The sequence below is a fragment of the Lagopus leucura genome, unplaced genomic scaffold, assembly GCF_019238085.1.
Source record: "Lagopus leucura isolate 7727_CA_CO unplaced genomic scaffold, USGS_WTPT01 Super-Scaffold_100004, whole genome shotgun sequence".
Classification (NCBI taxonomy): Eukaryota; Metazoa; Chordata; class Aves; order Galliformes; family Phasianidae; genus Lagopus; species Lagopus leucura.
In genome coordinates this window covers 10,615,810-10,633,867 of record NW_024962264.1, presented here as the reverse complement: position 1 = coordinate 10,633,867, position 18,058 = coordinate 10,615,810, and the positions used below count along the sequence as shown (strand labels likewise).

General features: G+C 39.9%; 1 protein-coding gene across 1 annotated transcript in view; it reads right to left on the bottom strand.

The window, feature by feature from the left end:
* The window catches only part of LOC122179675 (hedgehog interacting protein), a 70,722-nt gene extending 53,084 nt beyond the window's left edge, over positions 1–17,638 (bottom strand). The window contains exons 1-4 of the mRNA XM_042870610.1: positions 17,326–17,638; positions 10,441–10,636; positions 3,587–3,743; positions 2,544–2,745 (exon numbers count right to left, since the gene is read on the bottom strand). Of these exons, the coding sequence (XP_042726544.1) occupies positions 2,544–2,745; positions 3,587–3,743; positions 10,441–10,636; positions 17,326–17,592 (822 nt within the window). The 5' untranslated portion in view covers positions 17,593–17,638. The remainder of the gene's footprint in view (positions 1–2,543; positions 2,746–3,586; positions 3,744–10,440; positions 10,637–17,325) is intronic.
* Positions 17,639–18,058: the final 420 nt, after the last annotated feature.

Below are 18,058 nucleotides of genomic sequence, written 5' to 3'. Positions count from 1 at the left end.
TTTTTTTATTTCAGTGAAGAGTCTCTAAGGTAGTTCAGAAATAAGTCTGTGTGGAAGAATTGACAAGATGTGTGGGTTAACATCTATGAATTTGTGTAAATGAGCAGAGCGTTAAAAAATATGCACCATGTTACCTTGGTAAAACATTTCATTGGAAAATGTGGACCTAAGTTTGATCAGGCTCATTTGAAACGACATTGCTTACACTTAACTTTTTTCACTTGCTCCAGTATATAAAAGAATAAGGCATGCTGAGCAAAATGCATACATACAGCTTCACCTACCTTACTCTAGAAGCATGTCTTGACTAGGCACAGGGGATGCATTCTGTGGTTCTCACACCTTGCATGTGGAAGCAGTGTTTTACATAATGTCTTTTTAAATTCCTGGCTGCACTACCTGATAGCGAATTGTCCACACAGTATTCTCCATTACTGATTTCTAGTTTTAAAGTGCATAAAGTGCACATAAAATCAAATTATCTTCAAGTATTTTATTTTGATGGAATAATTGTTAATTTTTCACAGTGGTCTTGTATCCTTGTAGGTAAAGAACACTGGACAATGGTTATAGGAATCAGAATGCAGAGGACAAACAAAAATGTTGAGAATATTTGTTTTAAAACTACCATTTGTGTTATATGCTTTTTGTTTTATTCTATTTATTTATTTATTTACTACTTAGAATCATAGAATCATAGAATCACCAAGGTTGGAAAAGACCTAAAAGATCATCCAGTCCAACCGTTCACCTATCACCAATAGTTCCCACTAAACCATGTCCCTCAACACAGTTCTAATTCATCACATTCTTTTCTCTATTTAAAAACTGCTGTTTTGCTTCCAGGCACATTCCCTTTCTCCTTATCTGAAAGTACGCGAAGCCTCTGTTCTTGCCAGCCTACATTAAACACTGCAATACAATTATCCTTAAGCACTGGACTGTTATCTCAGGGAACAGAATTAGATTTTCAAGCTTAGAGAACATCACATTATTTACACAGATTTGCTTTAGAGTGTTATACGATGGTGAGGGTGGTAAAGAGACTAAAAAGATCAGGCCACTGATTTAAAACAGCACAAGAAGTTGAGTTTGAATCTCAGGGTGGCTGCTGAGTCTTATCAACTAGGCTATTGCCCATTCAAAAAGCATGGAAAATCCGTTTTCCATTTAGTTTAGCCTCTGAGTTTCAGCTGTAAAAGTTTCCTCCAGGAAAGCTTATTTGGGACTGAAAGGATTTCTGCAGAACATCTCAGTGTCAGTTTTTCAAAAACACAAACGATCAGAATTTTCAGATAAGAAGAACAAATCAGCTTTAGATTGACTTTCAAAAAGATCCCGGAAATGTTCGTTTTGTTTTGGGATCTCAAACATACTGCCTACTTATACAGGCATAAAGGGAAGAGTTCAAGATATCTCATATTCACATAAACTGTTTCTTTTCCTTAATAAGGTGTCATATACTTATCTGTTTCAGCATAAAACAAAAACATTCAGATTTTCTTAAATTGGCTTAGTGACCTTATAGCTGAAAGTCAAAAAGACTACTTAGCATGTGCTGTGCATTTCTAATATTCTGAATGTTGTTCAGCATCGTTATTATTTAAATTTACTCTGTCGAGAGTATGTCAATGTATTTTTCATCCATTAAGACTTTATGATATACAGTAGTGACTGTTGTAAGAAAAACCCTGTCACAATTTAAATTTGCTTTATATATCTGGGTTTTACTTAGGTTTTACTGCTCTGAAATTTGACAAAAAATCAAGATGGAACAATATTTGTGGTATTTCCTAAGTAGAATATCACTGAACAGGCTTACAAGTTTTCTAGTGGAAGTTACCCACACCTGTATGTGATTTCTTACCTCCACCTGGCAGTGTATTGCCAACACTGCCCATCCACCATTCAGTCCCCTGCTCACAAAAGCCAGGATCACTTTTGCCATTAAGCAGTACGACAGCTATCATACCAGTCCACCCTCACATCTGAATTTAGAGGGTAAGTGACTCCTTATGTGCATCTCAAATACAAATGGGAGCCTCCTGTCAGGGGCAGCCTGTGCCACTCTGAGGCTGAGCCAAGAGGCAGAGAGCACCCTGCCCTATCCCAGCTTGCCTCCCCAGGCCCTCCAGCTTCTGGGGCATTGCTGAGCACCTGCAGGTCACACCATGCACCAAGCCAAACCTGCTGCCTGCCACTGGAATCACAGCAAAACTCACCTGAATTCGGTGGAAATGAGCACAAAGGTTGAAATACAAAGATAATGCCATGTGGTACTGATGTATATTTTCTTCTGAATTTGAAGTGAGGAAAAAATGGAGGGAAAAAGAAAAATGTGAAGACATTCTAAGAAGCTATCTTGTCCCCTCATGAACTAAGGAAGAATATTCATTTCTTTGCCAGATAGAACTGCAGTGACTGTTGCCATTACTCTTCTTTTTATTATGTAAATTAATTTTTTTTTCTCAAAAACATTTCTTCCCCTTTTCCTTAGATACAGGCTAAAATATAAGCAGATAGATATAAGTAAAAATTCCAACCTTTATTCCACTTTGAACAAGCTTGTGTATATCCAAAAAAGGTTCCTTGATCAGATCTCCTTCAGGACTGAAAATCTTCACATATCCTTCTTTCTCAAGAATGAAGAGGCGATGAGATCCATCCCCACAATGTACCGCTCCAACAGGCTGCCTCAGTCCACTCATGACTTCCTGAATACAGAAGCAGTTGTGCTTGTGTTTTCTAAAAAAAAAAGTTAAACAGTAGTGAGAAATGGCTTCTTTCTCATAACCGTGACAAAATAATGTCCCTAAAGATAAAATGATTTTACAAACAGCTATACAATCCAGCATAAATCATTTCCTTGAATGCATGCAAGCAGACAGTACTGAAAATCAAACTGAACTTCACTTGCACAAAATTTGTTTTGTATATATACAAAGAGAAAATCAACTAATCTTAGATCTGAAATGTAGACTAATACTAAAATGTAGTTTAAAAATGTAGTTTAAAAAAGAGAAAAAATATTTATTAATAGAAAAAAATCTACTGCACAATAAACACTAAATAAAAATAATATTAAAATAATAATAAAAATAAACAGTAAATTCCAGCAATTCTACGATTTTCCAAAATTTCATTTTTTGAAAGTCCATTAGTGACTTATAATGAGACAGTTTATTTACAATCTAATTTAATAATTTTCACAGTGAAAAATAAACAGAAGAAAAAAATTGGAAAACATAATATAGATACTTTGATAATAAACCTATCGTAGTTGCTTAGTAATGTTAAATTCAGGTAGAAATGACATCCTAGAAGGAGGTATCATCCACAACATGGGCCCCAACCAAGGTCCACGGGTTGGATCAAGCCAAGATTCTAACACCTTTTTATAAAATGTTAGTGAGATATTGAAGCTAATGTAACTTTCTCTTCAATATACACCAGCTACAGCAACAGAAAGTACCATCTGGAAAACACAGCTGCTGAGCATAAGCACAGACTGAATTGGTTCACTGTGAAAACCACAGGCTTTGCGATTTTATTTTCTTCAGATTAAACAACATTTATCTTTATGAACCTGCTGATCTCTTCCTCTTTGTCATATTCCTCCATGTGGTCCAGGGAGTTAGAAGCTGGCCCTCGCACTTGTTTTCTTGGAAAATCTGGAAAGCATACACCACCATCTTTTCTTGCATAGTAAAAGCAAAACTCATCAGCTGTAGTTTGGAGAAAACCTTAAAAATGCAAAAGAGCATACAAATATTTAGTGTGTTGTCATGTCTGCAGTTTTGAGCTGTCAAACTAATCTTTAAATAGATTACATATTGAGTGGAAAAAGAAGTCCTTTTAAACAAAGTGCTGTCTGCAAAAAAGGACTGCTCTGAATAAATGCAAACTATTACCTTTTATAGTTTATTCATTCGTATTAAACTTTTATTTTCAATGTGCTTAAGTAAGAAAAAAACAATTCAAAATGACACTATAGTTAGTCATAAGAAAGCAAAGGGGCAAAGGTGAGAGTTAAGGCTGCCGATATTTTTTCCTGATTTTATATCTAAAAATGAAGTTTAGTACCTGCTGCAAAATAGCTTGACCAGCTTTCATTTAACTTTCTTGCTTTTAGTTTTGTATTGGATCCCTTTTTTATTGCTTTAGCAAAAAAACAGTATATTTTGTTACTCTCTGTCCAAAAAAATAATGAAAATGGTAACTCTTCACTGATTTAAGAATTTTTTTTTAGGAGTGGCTTGTTGTTGTAAAACCTTTGGTAAAGACTTTGGTAAAAGATGTGCAATAAAGACTTTGTGGAATGCTGGCACCAAAAACATCAGTTGGAGAGGTGAATACCTGGTGTCCCAGAAAGCAAGAAGTACCTGCACCTTGTTGGCAGGTAACTGGCCTCTGGTGAGCTCCTGACATGAGAGCGGGTAAATGCAATGTCCCAGTGAAAAAGGGGTTGTATCATGCTGCATTGGAGCTGCCTTTAAGCTGCCCCTGGATGAAGGATGCTTTTTAGGTTTTAGGTTAAAATAGAAGGAAGTTTAAAGACAGGGGAAACAAGATGTTAGTAAAATGAGAGCCTTTAAGGAAAGCCCCCGACACTGATGATACTACAGTATGTTTAATGACAGTAAAAATATCTCTGTCCACAAACATATTACTAGTCATTTCAAGCCAGTTTTTAATTGACTCTAAGATAGAATTTATCTAGTTATACATATTTCACTAAAATAGATGTTAACATAATGTGCCTAAAGTCACCTTTCTTACTTTTTGGATGTTTAGCATACTGTGTTAGGATCTGTGTAGCGTGGTCCAAGACATAACTGATAAGATACGCAGAACTAGCGCTTCATTGAAATTACAGGTCTAATTTATGCATGACTTTACCACTTGTGAATAATGCTGTAATCCATTGATCTTGGCCGTAAAACCTCTGGCTTACAACTTATACTAAGAGCTGATCAGGGACAGCTGTGTTTCTTTGGAAAATGCCAATTTCTTAAAAGCAACATTTTTTTCAGAAAAGTTATCAATTGCGACAAAATTTTACTTAAAATTATGCTTCTGGTCCAAAATGAAACTTCTTAAAAGAAAAAGAGGGAAACAGACCACAAACTTCAAACTTCCTATCACTATACTCCGATGTCTTATAATTAGGGCGCATCATTAGGAAGAGGAATATTCAGGTCCCTTCATGTGTCAGGCAGGAGTTTGACCCTAAGTCTCCCATTTCCCAAGTAAATGTCCTGACAACTGCTTTATTAGCTATCCTGGGGTGGTCTCTCTGTGGCTTTCTTCATGGAAAATTTCGAAAGACTTCAATTTCTTCCTTATGTGGAATAGGAAAATTTTTTAGATCCCAGAATTTTTGTGGAGTGGAAAGCCTTTCCCACCCAACTATACTTCTTTTCATATGCATCTTCCTTTAAAAACTTTGGACAAATAACATGACAAAGCCTGCCTTTGGTTTCTATAAAACAGTATCTGGAAACACATGGCAGTGTGTTGTGGTATAAAAGTTTAATTACCATGATTTGGAGCTTCAGTAAAAATCATCTGTGAGGAGCTGGTTTTAATTTATAGTAGTTATTTGGAGAAAATGTGAGATACAATTTCAAGTGGAACAACTGAAGAGGAACGCTGATATAATCACAGCCTAGTATTCCAAGGCTTTGTAGATAGAATGCCAAAATCAAAGGTAATCTAAAATCTTGGAGTTATTTGACTTAAGAATACACCGTTTTATATTTAATAATTTCTTTCTCTAGGCACAGAAGATCACTACAGAAGATGCAACAGAATATTAGAGGTGTACAGTTTCCAAGAATTTCTAGCATTTTCTAAGTATGCCACCTACTATTTATTATAAATTAACTGCTCTTGGCTTGAGTTTTATCTTCAGTCAGAATAACTGAGAGCATATTTTTGATCGTGTTTTTCTACTCAGTAAATGTTCATTTCAAATAACAATCTGATGCAAACTCACTTAACTAATGCCTTAGGCAGCATCTTTTCTTACATGTAAGACTACTCTCTTTTCCTTATGAAATATTTTATCGTGCACTTAGGTACATCTTGCACTGCAGTTGCCTTCTGCAACTTCTGGTTTGAAAAGATAAGGCTTACATTCCAGTCTCAGAATTGTTCCTAAGAAGTGAGTTTTGAATTAAACTATGAAAATTAGAATTAAACTATAAAAATTAGTCAGTGAATTGCTAAATTGTTGCATTGTAGACGGGAATGTGACCTCTGTAAGTACAGTTTCACCTGTGCATCTGGGATAGTTCCGTTCTGTAAGGAAACTAATTCACAAAAAACATCTGCTTCTGTGTTCTATATGCTAGATTCACCGTACAAACAGCTTCTGTGAAGACAGCTTAAAAACACTCCTACTTTCCTATCCACTTACAGCCATTTAATGTTTCCTTTATTGGGCTTACAGTATAAAATCTTTAGTTGAGAGATTGCTGTTTTGTTCAGTGCTTGTACAATGTCCAGAAGAACGGTCCATGACAAGTGCCCCTAAGCACTAGAATTATTCTGGGGAGAAGAAAAGGATAATTTTGCTCACATGGAGTTTATCCAAAAACAACTCTGTCACCATCCACCATGAGAACTATGCCTAATAAGGACTGCGACGTTCAGTCCTGCGTGAATTTCGGCTCAGCACACTGAATTGAATACCATCTCATCCACTCCTTTGCACAGATCTGCACTGGCTTGAAGAGTGTATGAAAATCAGGCTCATCTGCTTTATTCCTACATTGCTGACCTTGAGCGTACAGTTCTGTATTGTGCAAAAGAAGTGTTTGCTTGTTTGGTTTTTTTCCCCACTAATTTGCATTTCCGACAGCTAGGTGAGAAATTTTTCACTTCTTTTCTCAACTCTCAGTGTAAACTAAAGCAAAGAGGTGATTACAGGCTGATTTGTTCAAAACATACTATGTGCAGTGGTAGCTGACATCACTTCCTACTGGTTTTCAAGTGATTTGTAGCTCTTGCCACACTGCTGCATTGCAGGTACCTTAACAAAAGCAGTGTCACGATTAGTCCTCCTGCTGTTCTTATCAGCAGTAGCATCACTACTATTTTTCTCTAGGTTGACTATGTGCACGATAACTATAAGTAGACCACGCCAGAACTTCTGGATGTGTTGTTTCAGTTGCAGAATTTCTCAGTTGTGCTTTGCTTTTTTGGGCTGGGGTGCCCCTGTTTGGAGTAAAAAAAAGAATAAAAAATACTATCTACCATCTGTTCTGGCAATGCCTGTGCTCAGATCTAGGCCTGGATCTGGATTCACAAACAGTCATCTGGAATCTATTTCTTCAAATGGAAATGAGGCAGTGCATGTAGTTCAAAATCTGTCCAATGTCTTTGGTTGGCAGAACCCTCTGTGGCTGAGGCACAGGTTTGTTCCTTAGAATATGTTGCCATTGTGGGCCTGAATCAAGTTTTTGCTCATGCCAGGAGGGGGAATTGGCCATGCCTTTCCTTATGTAGCTGTATTAATAATAAATATTAGACAGTCTTCTCTTACGATCTTGTAAAACTTAAAATTCCTATTGTTTGAAGAGTCTTTGTTAACTCCAGCTTCCCATCAGTAATCACTTAAACTGAAATGCACAGTAATGATCAGATGAGAAATAATGACCACAGTCAACCAGTATGAAGCAGGGAACTTCCATAGTCAAATTTCGTGAAACACTGCGCCCTCCTTCACTAAAACATCCATAAAATGCCAACAGCTTCCAGTTCTTCTGCTTGAGTAAATAAGTGGGCCCTCTTAGTCCGTGGATATTCAAAACTACTAAAGAAGTCAATGGAAATCCTGATACACTCCTAAAAACTGGTGGGCAGACTGCTATCTTCAAAAGAATCAACCAATGATATGTGCCCATTTTCATGTTTGCAAATAGAAGAAGAACAAGAAATGAATTTCTGGAGCCAAGTCATCAGAAAACTAGTGTGCAGTTTCTTAGTCTTCTTGGTTAATTTGTACTGCTAACATTTGAATTCCAGAAAAGGTGCTTGTTCTCTTCAATCGCTAGTAACAATTCTAATTTCTAATTTGTGCAGCACATAAGGGCTAGAATTACTTTTATAGTCAGCACTTTCCTTACAGTCCTTTCTATGTGTTCAGTAACAATTAGCACTCCTTAATGGAAGAAAAGAAATTATTTGACTTTTTAACAAATGCAGAGTGAATCTCTGGCAGAGACCTCTGGTCTAGGGGCCTGTTAATTTCCAACTCTTTGTTTAATCCTCCAGGCAAAACTGAGAACATAGCTTCCATGTTTTTCCTTTTTCCTTTTGTAATAAATATTACGGACAGATGGGTCTCACAAGAAAAACAAAAGACCTAATTAGCTGCCTTTTTAATTATTTACATTTTCAACTGTACATTAAACCATATTGAAATCCTACATGCAGTCTTCTCAAAAAGATGAGCATGAATTCTAGTACCTCCGTCAAATACTGGTGTAGGCATCCACAACCATGTGGACCAACCAGACCACCTAAAGAACCCTGCTTCTGGCTGCAAGTACGCAACAACTTTTTTTTTCTAATACTACCCACTTTCAGAAGAAGTATATAGAATGATTATTAGTGTCTGATTGATGTAGGAAAAATCCTATTTTAACTGATGCTAAAGTATGTAAGCTCTTTTCCTGCAAAGCACAGTGCTCTGTCCAGTGCTAAAGTTATGCTTTCATCTGGTTATCTTTCAAGGCAAGCTGGGTGGTCACAGAAAGCACTTGACATCTTGATGCACTTCAGCAGTTTTACATATACACAAACTTTGTAGAAAAATAAATTTGTCATTCGTCACCACATATGTTGATCTGAGGAGTGAGGTTCCTGTGGCTATAGCTCCTGTGCTGCTCAGCCCTTTCTCTTTCTCTCTCGCTCTCTCCATCTCCTCCTTCTTCCTCCCCTTTCCCCCCTTTCACTTTTTCCAATTAAAAGAAGTTGTTTCCTCAGAAACTCAGAATTTCACTAAACAACCGTAAGCGACTTGCTCTGCCGAATACGCTCATCGTTTGCATTAGTTACAACTCATGGAAAAAAAAACTCTTTGTGCTGACTTCTCACACGGGCTAAACATCTAAAATATCTAATCTATTATCGCTGTTCAGCAGGCAGTCTTGGCAACTGTGATCCATTCTGCTTCGCTTTGGGGAATGTGATAAAGAGCAAGAAACAGCTGGTTTGAGAAAGCCTTAGAAACATCTCTTAGTTTATAAAGACAATAATAATATTTTCATATTTGAATGGGTTGAGATACATGTTAAACCACAGTAAAGGGGAAAAAGTAAGTCAATTCAAAATATTTTCTCAAGCCAATAAAAGAACATTGCAAAAAATCACTGCACTCTTGGGATTTCATAGAAAACAAGTACACACTGTGCACATGCAATTAAAAACCCTCCTCCAAATCTCATCCACTTAAACTATCCCCTTTACTTAAATACGTTTATGTTCTATTGCAAAGCTCTGTTCATATATCAAAAAGCACTATTTGTAAATTCATTTTTCTTATCCTTATGAACTCTGCTTTCCAGTCTGTTTTGCTAATCAAAAATCTTAACCGGTTTAATTATTTTCTCCTGTGTGACATTATTTATAAGCACTATTTGGAAAAAGAAAAAAAGCATAGTTTAAAAATGACAGCCTTCAACATGTAAATAATTTACTATTGAGAATACCAGAGATGTGATTTAATACAGTAGTACATTACAGCAGTGTTTCTAAAATGACCATCTTCAGTGACTATTTTGTTGATTTATTTACAAGTGATAGCACACATTTGGTGACTGCCTTAGACAATACCAGTCACATTCTGCTGATGGTTTTGTCAAGCTAACTTTTCTGGCTATAGTGAGGAAGTGTTAGGTTAGTTCAGAATTTGGTTGTTAACAGCATGTTGGAACCAATTCAAAGATCACAGAAGTCTATCAAATAGCTCCCTTTGATTTCAAGGGGCTTTAAAACTACGGAAAAAACTCACAAGTTCCTAGGGTAACATACCCAGAAAAAACACTTTATTTATCAGCCTGTAGTGTCTGCAGCTTGCAGTGCCAGCACTCCTTCTTGTATTTGAAAGCTATCTGTCATTTTGAATAGCCTTTTGGATGGCCGACTAATTGCTTACATGATTTGAGTGAACACACCAACATAAAAAAAAGGTAATAGCTTCAGGTGCCTTTGATAACAAATAAGCCTGTGTTTCACGGAGAGCTGAATAGCAGAGCTCAAAATATTAACTCTCCACGTAAGAAAGAATCACCACAGAGGCCCTGAAATATTCTGTCTTTGGGCAAAATCCCCTAGATATCAGCGGTTAAGTGTTGGATCTATGACTACTCAGGCAATATCAACATTTCAAAGCAGACATCCTTTAGTTCCATATTTTGTTATAGGTTTTACCTGGTAAGTTACCTCTGCAAGTATAATAGAATTCTTTACAATAGTCTTTGCACAAGTAGGGAAGAGTTAGTTCTCTTTCAGAAGTTTCCCCTTTGTCACGTGAGTGGAAAAGATTCTGGGCATGAGGTGAGCAGTGTGCACATCTGATTTCCTCCAGTAGCTTCGCACATTCTGTGTTGTTCGTGACGGAAAGTATCTGCAAGCCACAAACCAAAGACAAATAAACACATGACCTATTTCTCCATCTTACACATAAAGATTTTATGATCTAATGTAATAAATTATGCTAATAGAACCAATACAGTCTGTAATAAATGCATCATGTTTCATGTCACTTTTCCAGAAGAATCAGGTACAAACATTGTTACAATGAAATCTGCAATATGCCATTAGGACAGTGATATTTCAAGTGTTTGCTTCTCTTTCCCAGATAAGAATAATAGCAGTGGAATAATTTTATGGATTCACACCTGCAGACTCTTATTGCACAAGCAATCTGTGAACTAGGCTGATCATTTATACAGGATCTACAGCAGCAGGCCTTCTGCTCATTTATGAGAAATACCTAAAAACACAGCTTGAAAGGTGACCTATTCAAGTATGTAGAGAGTACAAGCAAAAATTCTACCATCAAACACATCAGGGAAACCACATGCAGGTATTTGTTAAGTAGGTGTATCTTGAACTGTGCCACAGTCTGGCTACTGAGGTGCTTGCTGTGTAGTTCGGCAGGTGCCTGGGATTGTTCGTTTTTTAAATGCTGCTCTCCATTTTGCACTCTCTAATGCAGACTACTTGGTGGAAAAAGCTGTATGTTTTCAGACGTTTCATAAGGGAGAAAAAGAATTTGTTCATAGCATCTTGTTTCTCTCAATTTTGAAAGCGTAACTTTCTCCTGAAAAAAGAGCATATATTATGCATAGTACTTGAAGAAGCACTAAACCACGATTGATGATGTGTGTAAGTAAACACACGAGCCTAAGGAGCGCAATGTCATCAAATCGTGAAAAATAATGGAAAACAGCATAGCTGTCTTTATTAGTCTTTGAATGCAGTGCACTTTGTTAATCTATTGTTAACCACATGGACTGTTTTTTGATCATTCATCCCAATGGTGGATAATGGGAAATGTGTTCTCAGCTGAGAAGGACTGAATCCGATCCAATGCAAAAACAAAGCTCAGGTTATTTCAACTGTTTGTTTAACGTGGCTATAAACAAAGACTGTAAGAGGCTTATTTTAAGAAATATTAATGCTGTAAGTATTTATATTCCATAAAATGTATAAATATTTGTAAATGTTGCATTTGAAAATAGCAACAAAGTTTTGCTGGAGTTCATATCTGACTTGTTTTGTAGAATGACTTTACAGTGTGTCATTTCCCTGCAGGATAACATAGATGGGAATTATCTAAATCACTTTTGATAAAATTAGTTATTCGGCGCATGAAGACTCTTACTATGTTTGAGTATACTGTCTCATAGGCTGGCTGCCTTCTGGGGCGCAGCAGTTTGGTAACACAGTTCTGAACTCATCGCTTTATTTACATATCATAATTACGCAAGCATAAACCACTTGAGAGAAATGCACTCCCCATTGTTTTAAACAGCTATGTGTTCAAACTATTATACAATACACGGCCTGCGCGGTTACACAAAATCCTGTTTAAAGGAACATTAAGTTAGAAGATAAACTCTTTCAAGGAAAATTAAGTCTTAACTATGTATTGTCATAAGGCTAAGTGAAATGTTTAGTAAAGTTTAGTGTTGAACTTTAGACCACTGATGGGAAGAACACCATTTGGCCTCCACCCCTATTCTGGAAGAGATGCCATTGGCTTTCAGTATAATTCCTCCAGATTTGCTGAAATCACTGAGTATATTACATGTTGTGTTCTTTACACTCTCTCTTCGCAGATTATCTTCATCTTCACAGCATCTGCAATTAAGTAGTGTGACTAACATCAGCCATGTATGGTTTATTATCTCTCTTCAGATCTTCTTTGGGATTATAATTGTCTCATATCTTCCCAGTCCTCCCCCCAGGGCTTATTTATTTATTTATCTATGTAACTTGAAGGCCAATTAATTGCACGTTGCATGTATGATGAAAGGTTTGTCTTCACCCTGAGTTTACTGAATTCCTTCCGCAGCTTGAACTACTCTCCAAAAATAAATAATAATAATAATAAAAAGAAAAAAAAAGGGTTCTTTTGCTAGACTTTTTACTTGGGCCATAGCAGCACAACTGTTAACCTTAGCCTTCCTTCTTGAGTTTCAGATGTTGTTCTAGATGTGACAGATCTGGGAAACATGCCTCAAGGACAAGAACTAAAAATATAATTATAGCTACAATTATAGTATGACCAAAGTAAATAATAGCTACAACTTTGAACTTGACTTAATAGTCTCTGTGATTGCAGTCAAGGTGCTTGCAGTAATGCACAATGCTGAGGCAATTATCTGCATCATCTGGACTTTCTTAAAGAATGATGGCATCCTGACAAAGTACCTTGGTGTTCTGATGGGAAGCAGCGTATACAGTTCAGTCAAATCATTGTCTGCCAAATGGAACAAAGTCTGGGTTCAGCAGCAGATGACTGAAAGCACTGTCCATAAATGCAGTTTTTTAAGAACTTGATGACATTAGCAAGCTGGAAGTTCTCCTTAAGTAAGGATGAAACGACCACTTTGGTCTTTCCACCAAATGAAAGTGCACCATGATCTATAGACTCTTCAGAGTCCTTGCCTATATTCAGTAGTATCACCGACTTTGCACAAGTCTCAGATTTTTTCATCAGTGAGTTAATCTCAAGCAGTAGGCTTTCTTGCGGTAGCGGTATGATGGTGTGTTTAGAAGTGCAAGTAAACACGAGGTATTACTAGGTAAATATTCAGTCTGTTTATTGAATTAACTCCACAGTGATGCAAATATAAAATTCTACCACTTCTACTGGAAGACTCCAGAAAGAATTATGAACAGGAAAAAAAAAGAAAAAAAGAAAAAAAGAAATTATAGGATATCAAAGCTAATTTACTGTTTCTTGTGGAAAATGTAATTGACGTTGCCTGGTGATACAGAAGAAGAAATGCTTGCCAATATTTCAGTCCTCAGAATTAAGACAAAAGGATCCTAATCCCCCTGAGCAGCTGCTATCCAGGAATTAACCACAGGAATTCACCCCCTCATGTCATTTCTGGAATGAATCTTGGTCATATAATAGCTAATCGGAAGATTAAGGAATCAGAGTCAATCAATTATCTGAAAATCAAGTATGTTATTTAACTTTTAGAATGCTAAAGCAAAATCGGGTGGTAACGTTTGCTCTGTGTGAGGTCTGATGTGTAACTCTCTACTGGCTGGGAGATAGGACAACCATTTTATTCTGAATCTCAGTAAATTGATAACGTATTTATCCTGGAGTATATTAAATCAGTTGTAAGTGAAAGCTGCAATACTTATCTGAATGAACTTTTTTTCTGTTGGTTCTCCACTTTGCAAATGACCCAACGGTTGACAATGGCTTTTGGTCTTTTGAAGAAATGTAAACTAATTTCCTGCTTCAATTTTTAATGTCGTGTGTGAAAACATTGAACTTCAGTCATTTAAACTAACTGTGCTCTGGAAAATATGTAAAACTCCCAAACATTTATTGCAACATGCCTAATAATGATTGTGCCTGCTGCTGAATAAGTTACAACATCTGTAAGATCATCCTTTAATCTTTTGCCACATGACAGTAAAACACAAAGACTAAAGGTAAGATAAATCCCGGAGCGTGGAGGAAAGCATAGTATACAACATTGGTTTATCGACAAAAAGAATAGTGCAAGGAAGAAGAACCAGAGGAAGGCACAGTGGACAGAAATTCTTTACGATGAATGTAGTCATCTGTTTTGCGTACCCTGGTCATATCTAGAACGAAAGGCAACATTGTTTTGATGCTAACCCATAAAAACCCAAGCCATGGTGAAATAAGTCATTGCCCTAAGCTGTATTTGACATGCAAGCATTTATGTCTAAAAATCATATGCTTAGGAGATAGTTCAGCTGTTGGGTTGAACATATGCTTCTTCTGTACTATAGAACTGGATTATGTCATTAAAGAGTTCGGTTTCAATTTTTAGGGTAATATGTAAATAGATCATTGTACTAAGGCAGCTGTTAAAGGGACTCCGAGATGAGTTATTTGTTTAGTTGGATGTGTTCAACAATAGCCTTTGTTCGTGAAAGAGCCAGAGCAAACAAATGATTGTAAAAGGGCACACTTGAAAACAATTACTTTTCACCCTTTCCTTGACAGCTTTGGCTGTGAAGCCAACTGAGGTAGAGAGGACTTCCTCGCCTGTTGGGCTATAAGCAAACTTTCAGAAAAACTGGCATTGCAATATTTGGCTGGGCTTTAGTAGTCCTTTGTGAACAAAGGGAGAAGAAGAAGACTGGAAGATGAAGAGTTAAATGTCAACAACTGTATGTAAAAATCATACTTGAGGCAGTGCAGTGCTGTGTGTTAGGGTAGCTCCATTTCTGCTTCCAAAACCGCAGCCAGTGGTGCCATTTTCGTTATAAATTTTGCAAATTTGGTCAAAAATTCTCAAAGACCCAGCATCTTAACCAAGAAGCTCTCACGAAAATGTCTACTGAGCATGTCAACTCTTTGCTTTTAAAGAAGCTGATGTTCGGCTTTCTGCTAATGTCAAAGCCATAGATAGATGATGGAGAGCAAGTTTAAACAAGCTATTTTTTTTTTTGGACTGTCATAGAATTTTTAAATTTTTTTTTTTTTTTTTAATAAGTTCTATTCCAATGCACTCCATAACAGTTTGCCGTGTCTTTTATGGAAAGACCATCTCATTTGGTGAAGTATAAATGACATATTTTGACATTTTTCCTAAACATGTATTGATATGATGAAGCAGATCTGAGACGTTCAGAAAAGTTAATCTGTCATGGAAAATAGTCTGATTTTAAAAACCTGTAGAATTATATTTCTTAAAAAGCGTAAATTATATTTAAAAGAACAGATTTGACAGCTCAGGAATAGCTGGTGTGGCATATACGGTCAATGCCACACATTTACATGAAGTTTTGAGTGCTGTTTGTCAAATGGCATCCAAGGGGAGTTAGAAGATGCTTTCAAGTAATTCTAAGAGAATAAACCCTTCAGGTGTCTAAAGATTGAAAAGTTACTGAAGCACAACTTCCAGTTTACTGCGTGGAGCCAATTGCTGCAAGGGTCTCCAAGCACTGGGCAATCTCAGTAGCATATATGCCACTGAGCCATTACAAACAGGGTGATTTAAGGACATATTTTCTAGTCCTTATTCTTTTTTTTTTTTTTCTTTTTTTTTCTTTTTTTCTTTTTTTCCCAGCTACATCTTTCAGGTTATCTGTGTGTGGTTAGCTTATAGTTTAATTCAGTTATCACACAGGGGCTTAATGACATTGTCTCTAGACGACGTGAAGAAATCTATCTGCCTTGAATCTCAAACTGCTGCTGCATATGGTATGAATAAAGAGAGATCTGCAGCTGAAAACCTGCAGTAAGACAGTTCTCACTCATCTGGGAATAGAGGGGGTAGGACAAATGCTCCCTCAAAAGGCATGAACATTTGGACAGAGCTGGGGACTGAAGGAGAATGATGTTCTCCAGTTTCACCCATTAGTGAACCAACTAACAAACACAATGGTGTTGTTGTTATTCTTTTGCCATAAGCAACAGGACTCTGTGTGTGGGCAGCAGTTTAGTGGGGAGGAGGATAAGTCGACCCCTTTTTGTCCTATTGATTTTTTCCTATTTGCATGACTTGAGCAAATTAAATGATGCAATATGGCTTTTTGTTACAAAACAAAGTGAGAGATACCACCCAGACACATATGTTGATTCGTAGAAGCTGTTTACATGAGAATGGAGTGAAATCTACCGTGAACCGAGCATAAAAATTCGATTCAGGCCGGGTATTTCTTTTTTATTATGCTTGGGCCAGCGAGACTGGGACACAAGTTTTCCTCGAGTCTCTCAGACCCTGACAACTACAGAGTCGTAACGGAGGAATTCTTAATTAAACCTAAACCAGGATGGAGGGAAAAAAAAAAAAAAAAAAAAGACAGAAACCAGCGAACGAAAAAAAGAAAGAGGCACACCTGATGGCTTCTTTCACGTGCAGAGCTTCCTAACGACGCTGCCGGGTGCCGCTCCGCCCGCCGAGGTGCCGCACGCCCGCGGGGCTCAGCATCAGGCAGGCGGGCAGCGGCGGGCGGAGGGCGTCCGGGGAAGCGGACTGTGAGCGGCCGCCTCCCCGCAGCCCCCGCCGCGCTGCCGGGCGCAGAGCTGCGCCCGCTCGTGTCCCGGAGCCCGGCCGGGGCGGGCGCTGTGCGCCGGGCGCCGCCACGGCCGCGGGTGGGCTTTGCGGCTGACGCGCGTCATCGCGGGCAGCGCGGGGCCCCGAGGGCTGCGAAGATCGTAAAGTTTGGGTACGCCGACGCCGTCCTCTATCCCAAACCTTCCCTGACTAAACGCGCGGGGAAAAATTGGACGAGATTTTCGTTACTCCAGAAAAATAAACCGGAAACCACCGCCGGGCTCATTTACGGTCCCGACGCCGCCAGCGCCCGGACGGCAGCCAGAGCCCGTCCCGCTCCTCCACCTTCCCGGAGCCGCTACCTGCGGGCGGCACGGTCCCTCCGCTCCGGCCCCGGCGGCGGCCCCCCGGCGCTCCCACGCGAGGCGCGCGGCACGGACCCGTGCCGTACCCGCCGAGCGCCCGTCCCCCGCGGACGGCGCGCGCTCCCCGGGCGCCGGTTCAGCTCCGGAGGCGGGCTGCCGCCGTCCCGCGCCCCCACGCAACAGAAGCGGCCGCGGCGCCCGCCGTCGGCGGTGCCTACCTTGGCCCCGGCGTGCAGCAACCCCTGCGCGTCGGCGCGGGAGCAGCAGGAGAGGCGCGGGTAGAGGCCGCGGCACATCGCCTCCGCGCCGCCCGGCGCCTCCGGGGACAGCAGCCGCCGGTCGCGCTTCTTCAGCCGCCGCGGCGGGGTCCCGTTGAGGCACCTTCTCCTCCGGGCGCCGCTCTCTCCGAACTTGGCGTCCCCCTCGAAGAAGCAGAGAGCCACGGCCACCAGCAGCAGCTTGAACGGCAGCATCTTGAGCATCATGCCTGAGGGAGCGTGCGAACGCGCCCGAAGGGGGGGAGGAGGGGAATCCCACGGACTTTTCTTTGCACTTCGGGAAAACACCTCCCTCCCTCCCTCCCGCACAGGCTGCGGAACGGGGAGCGGAGCGGGCGGCCAGCGGGGAGCGCCGCACCGAGAGGACGGGCGGAGGCGAGCGGGTGGAGGATGCTTGGCGGCCCCGCGAGCGGCACAGGTTCAGCAGCGGCCGCTGCCGCGCCGAGGCGCCGAGGCTCGGGGCGGGCCGGGCAGCGGGCGGCGGCGGCAGCCCTCCACTTGTCGTCCCATAGGAAGGGTGTCCCCGCGCTGGGACGGCGGCGGCGGCGGCCGGGCCGGGCGATGCCCCCTCCGCTGCCGGCGGCGGCTGCGGCTCACTAGGGCTCTCATGTTTCGCTCCCTCTTTTCTTCTTCTTTTTAAGCCGCGCGCGGGGAGGTGCTGCCACCGCGCGCC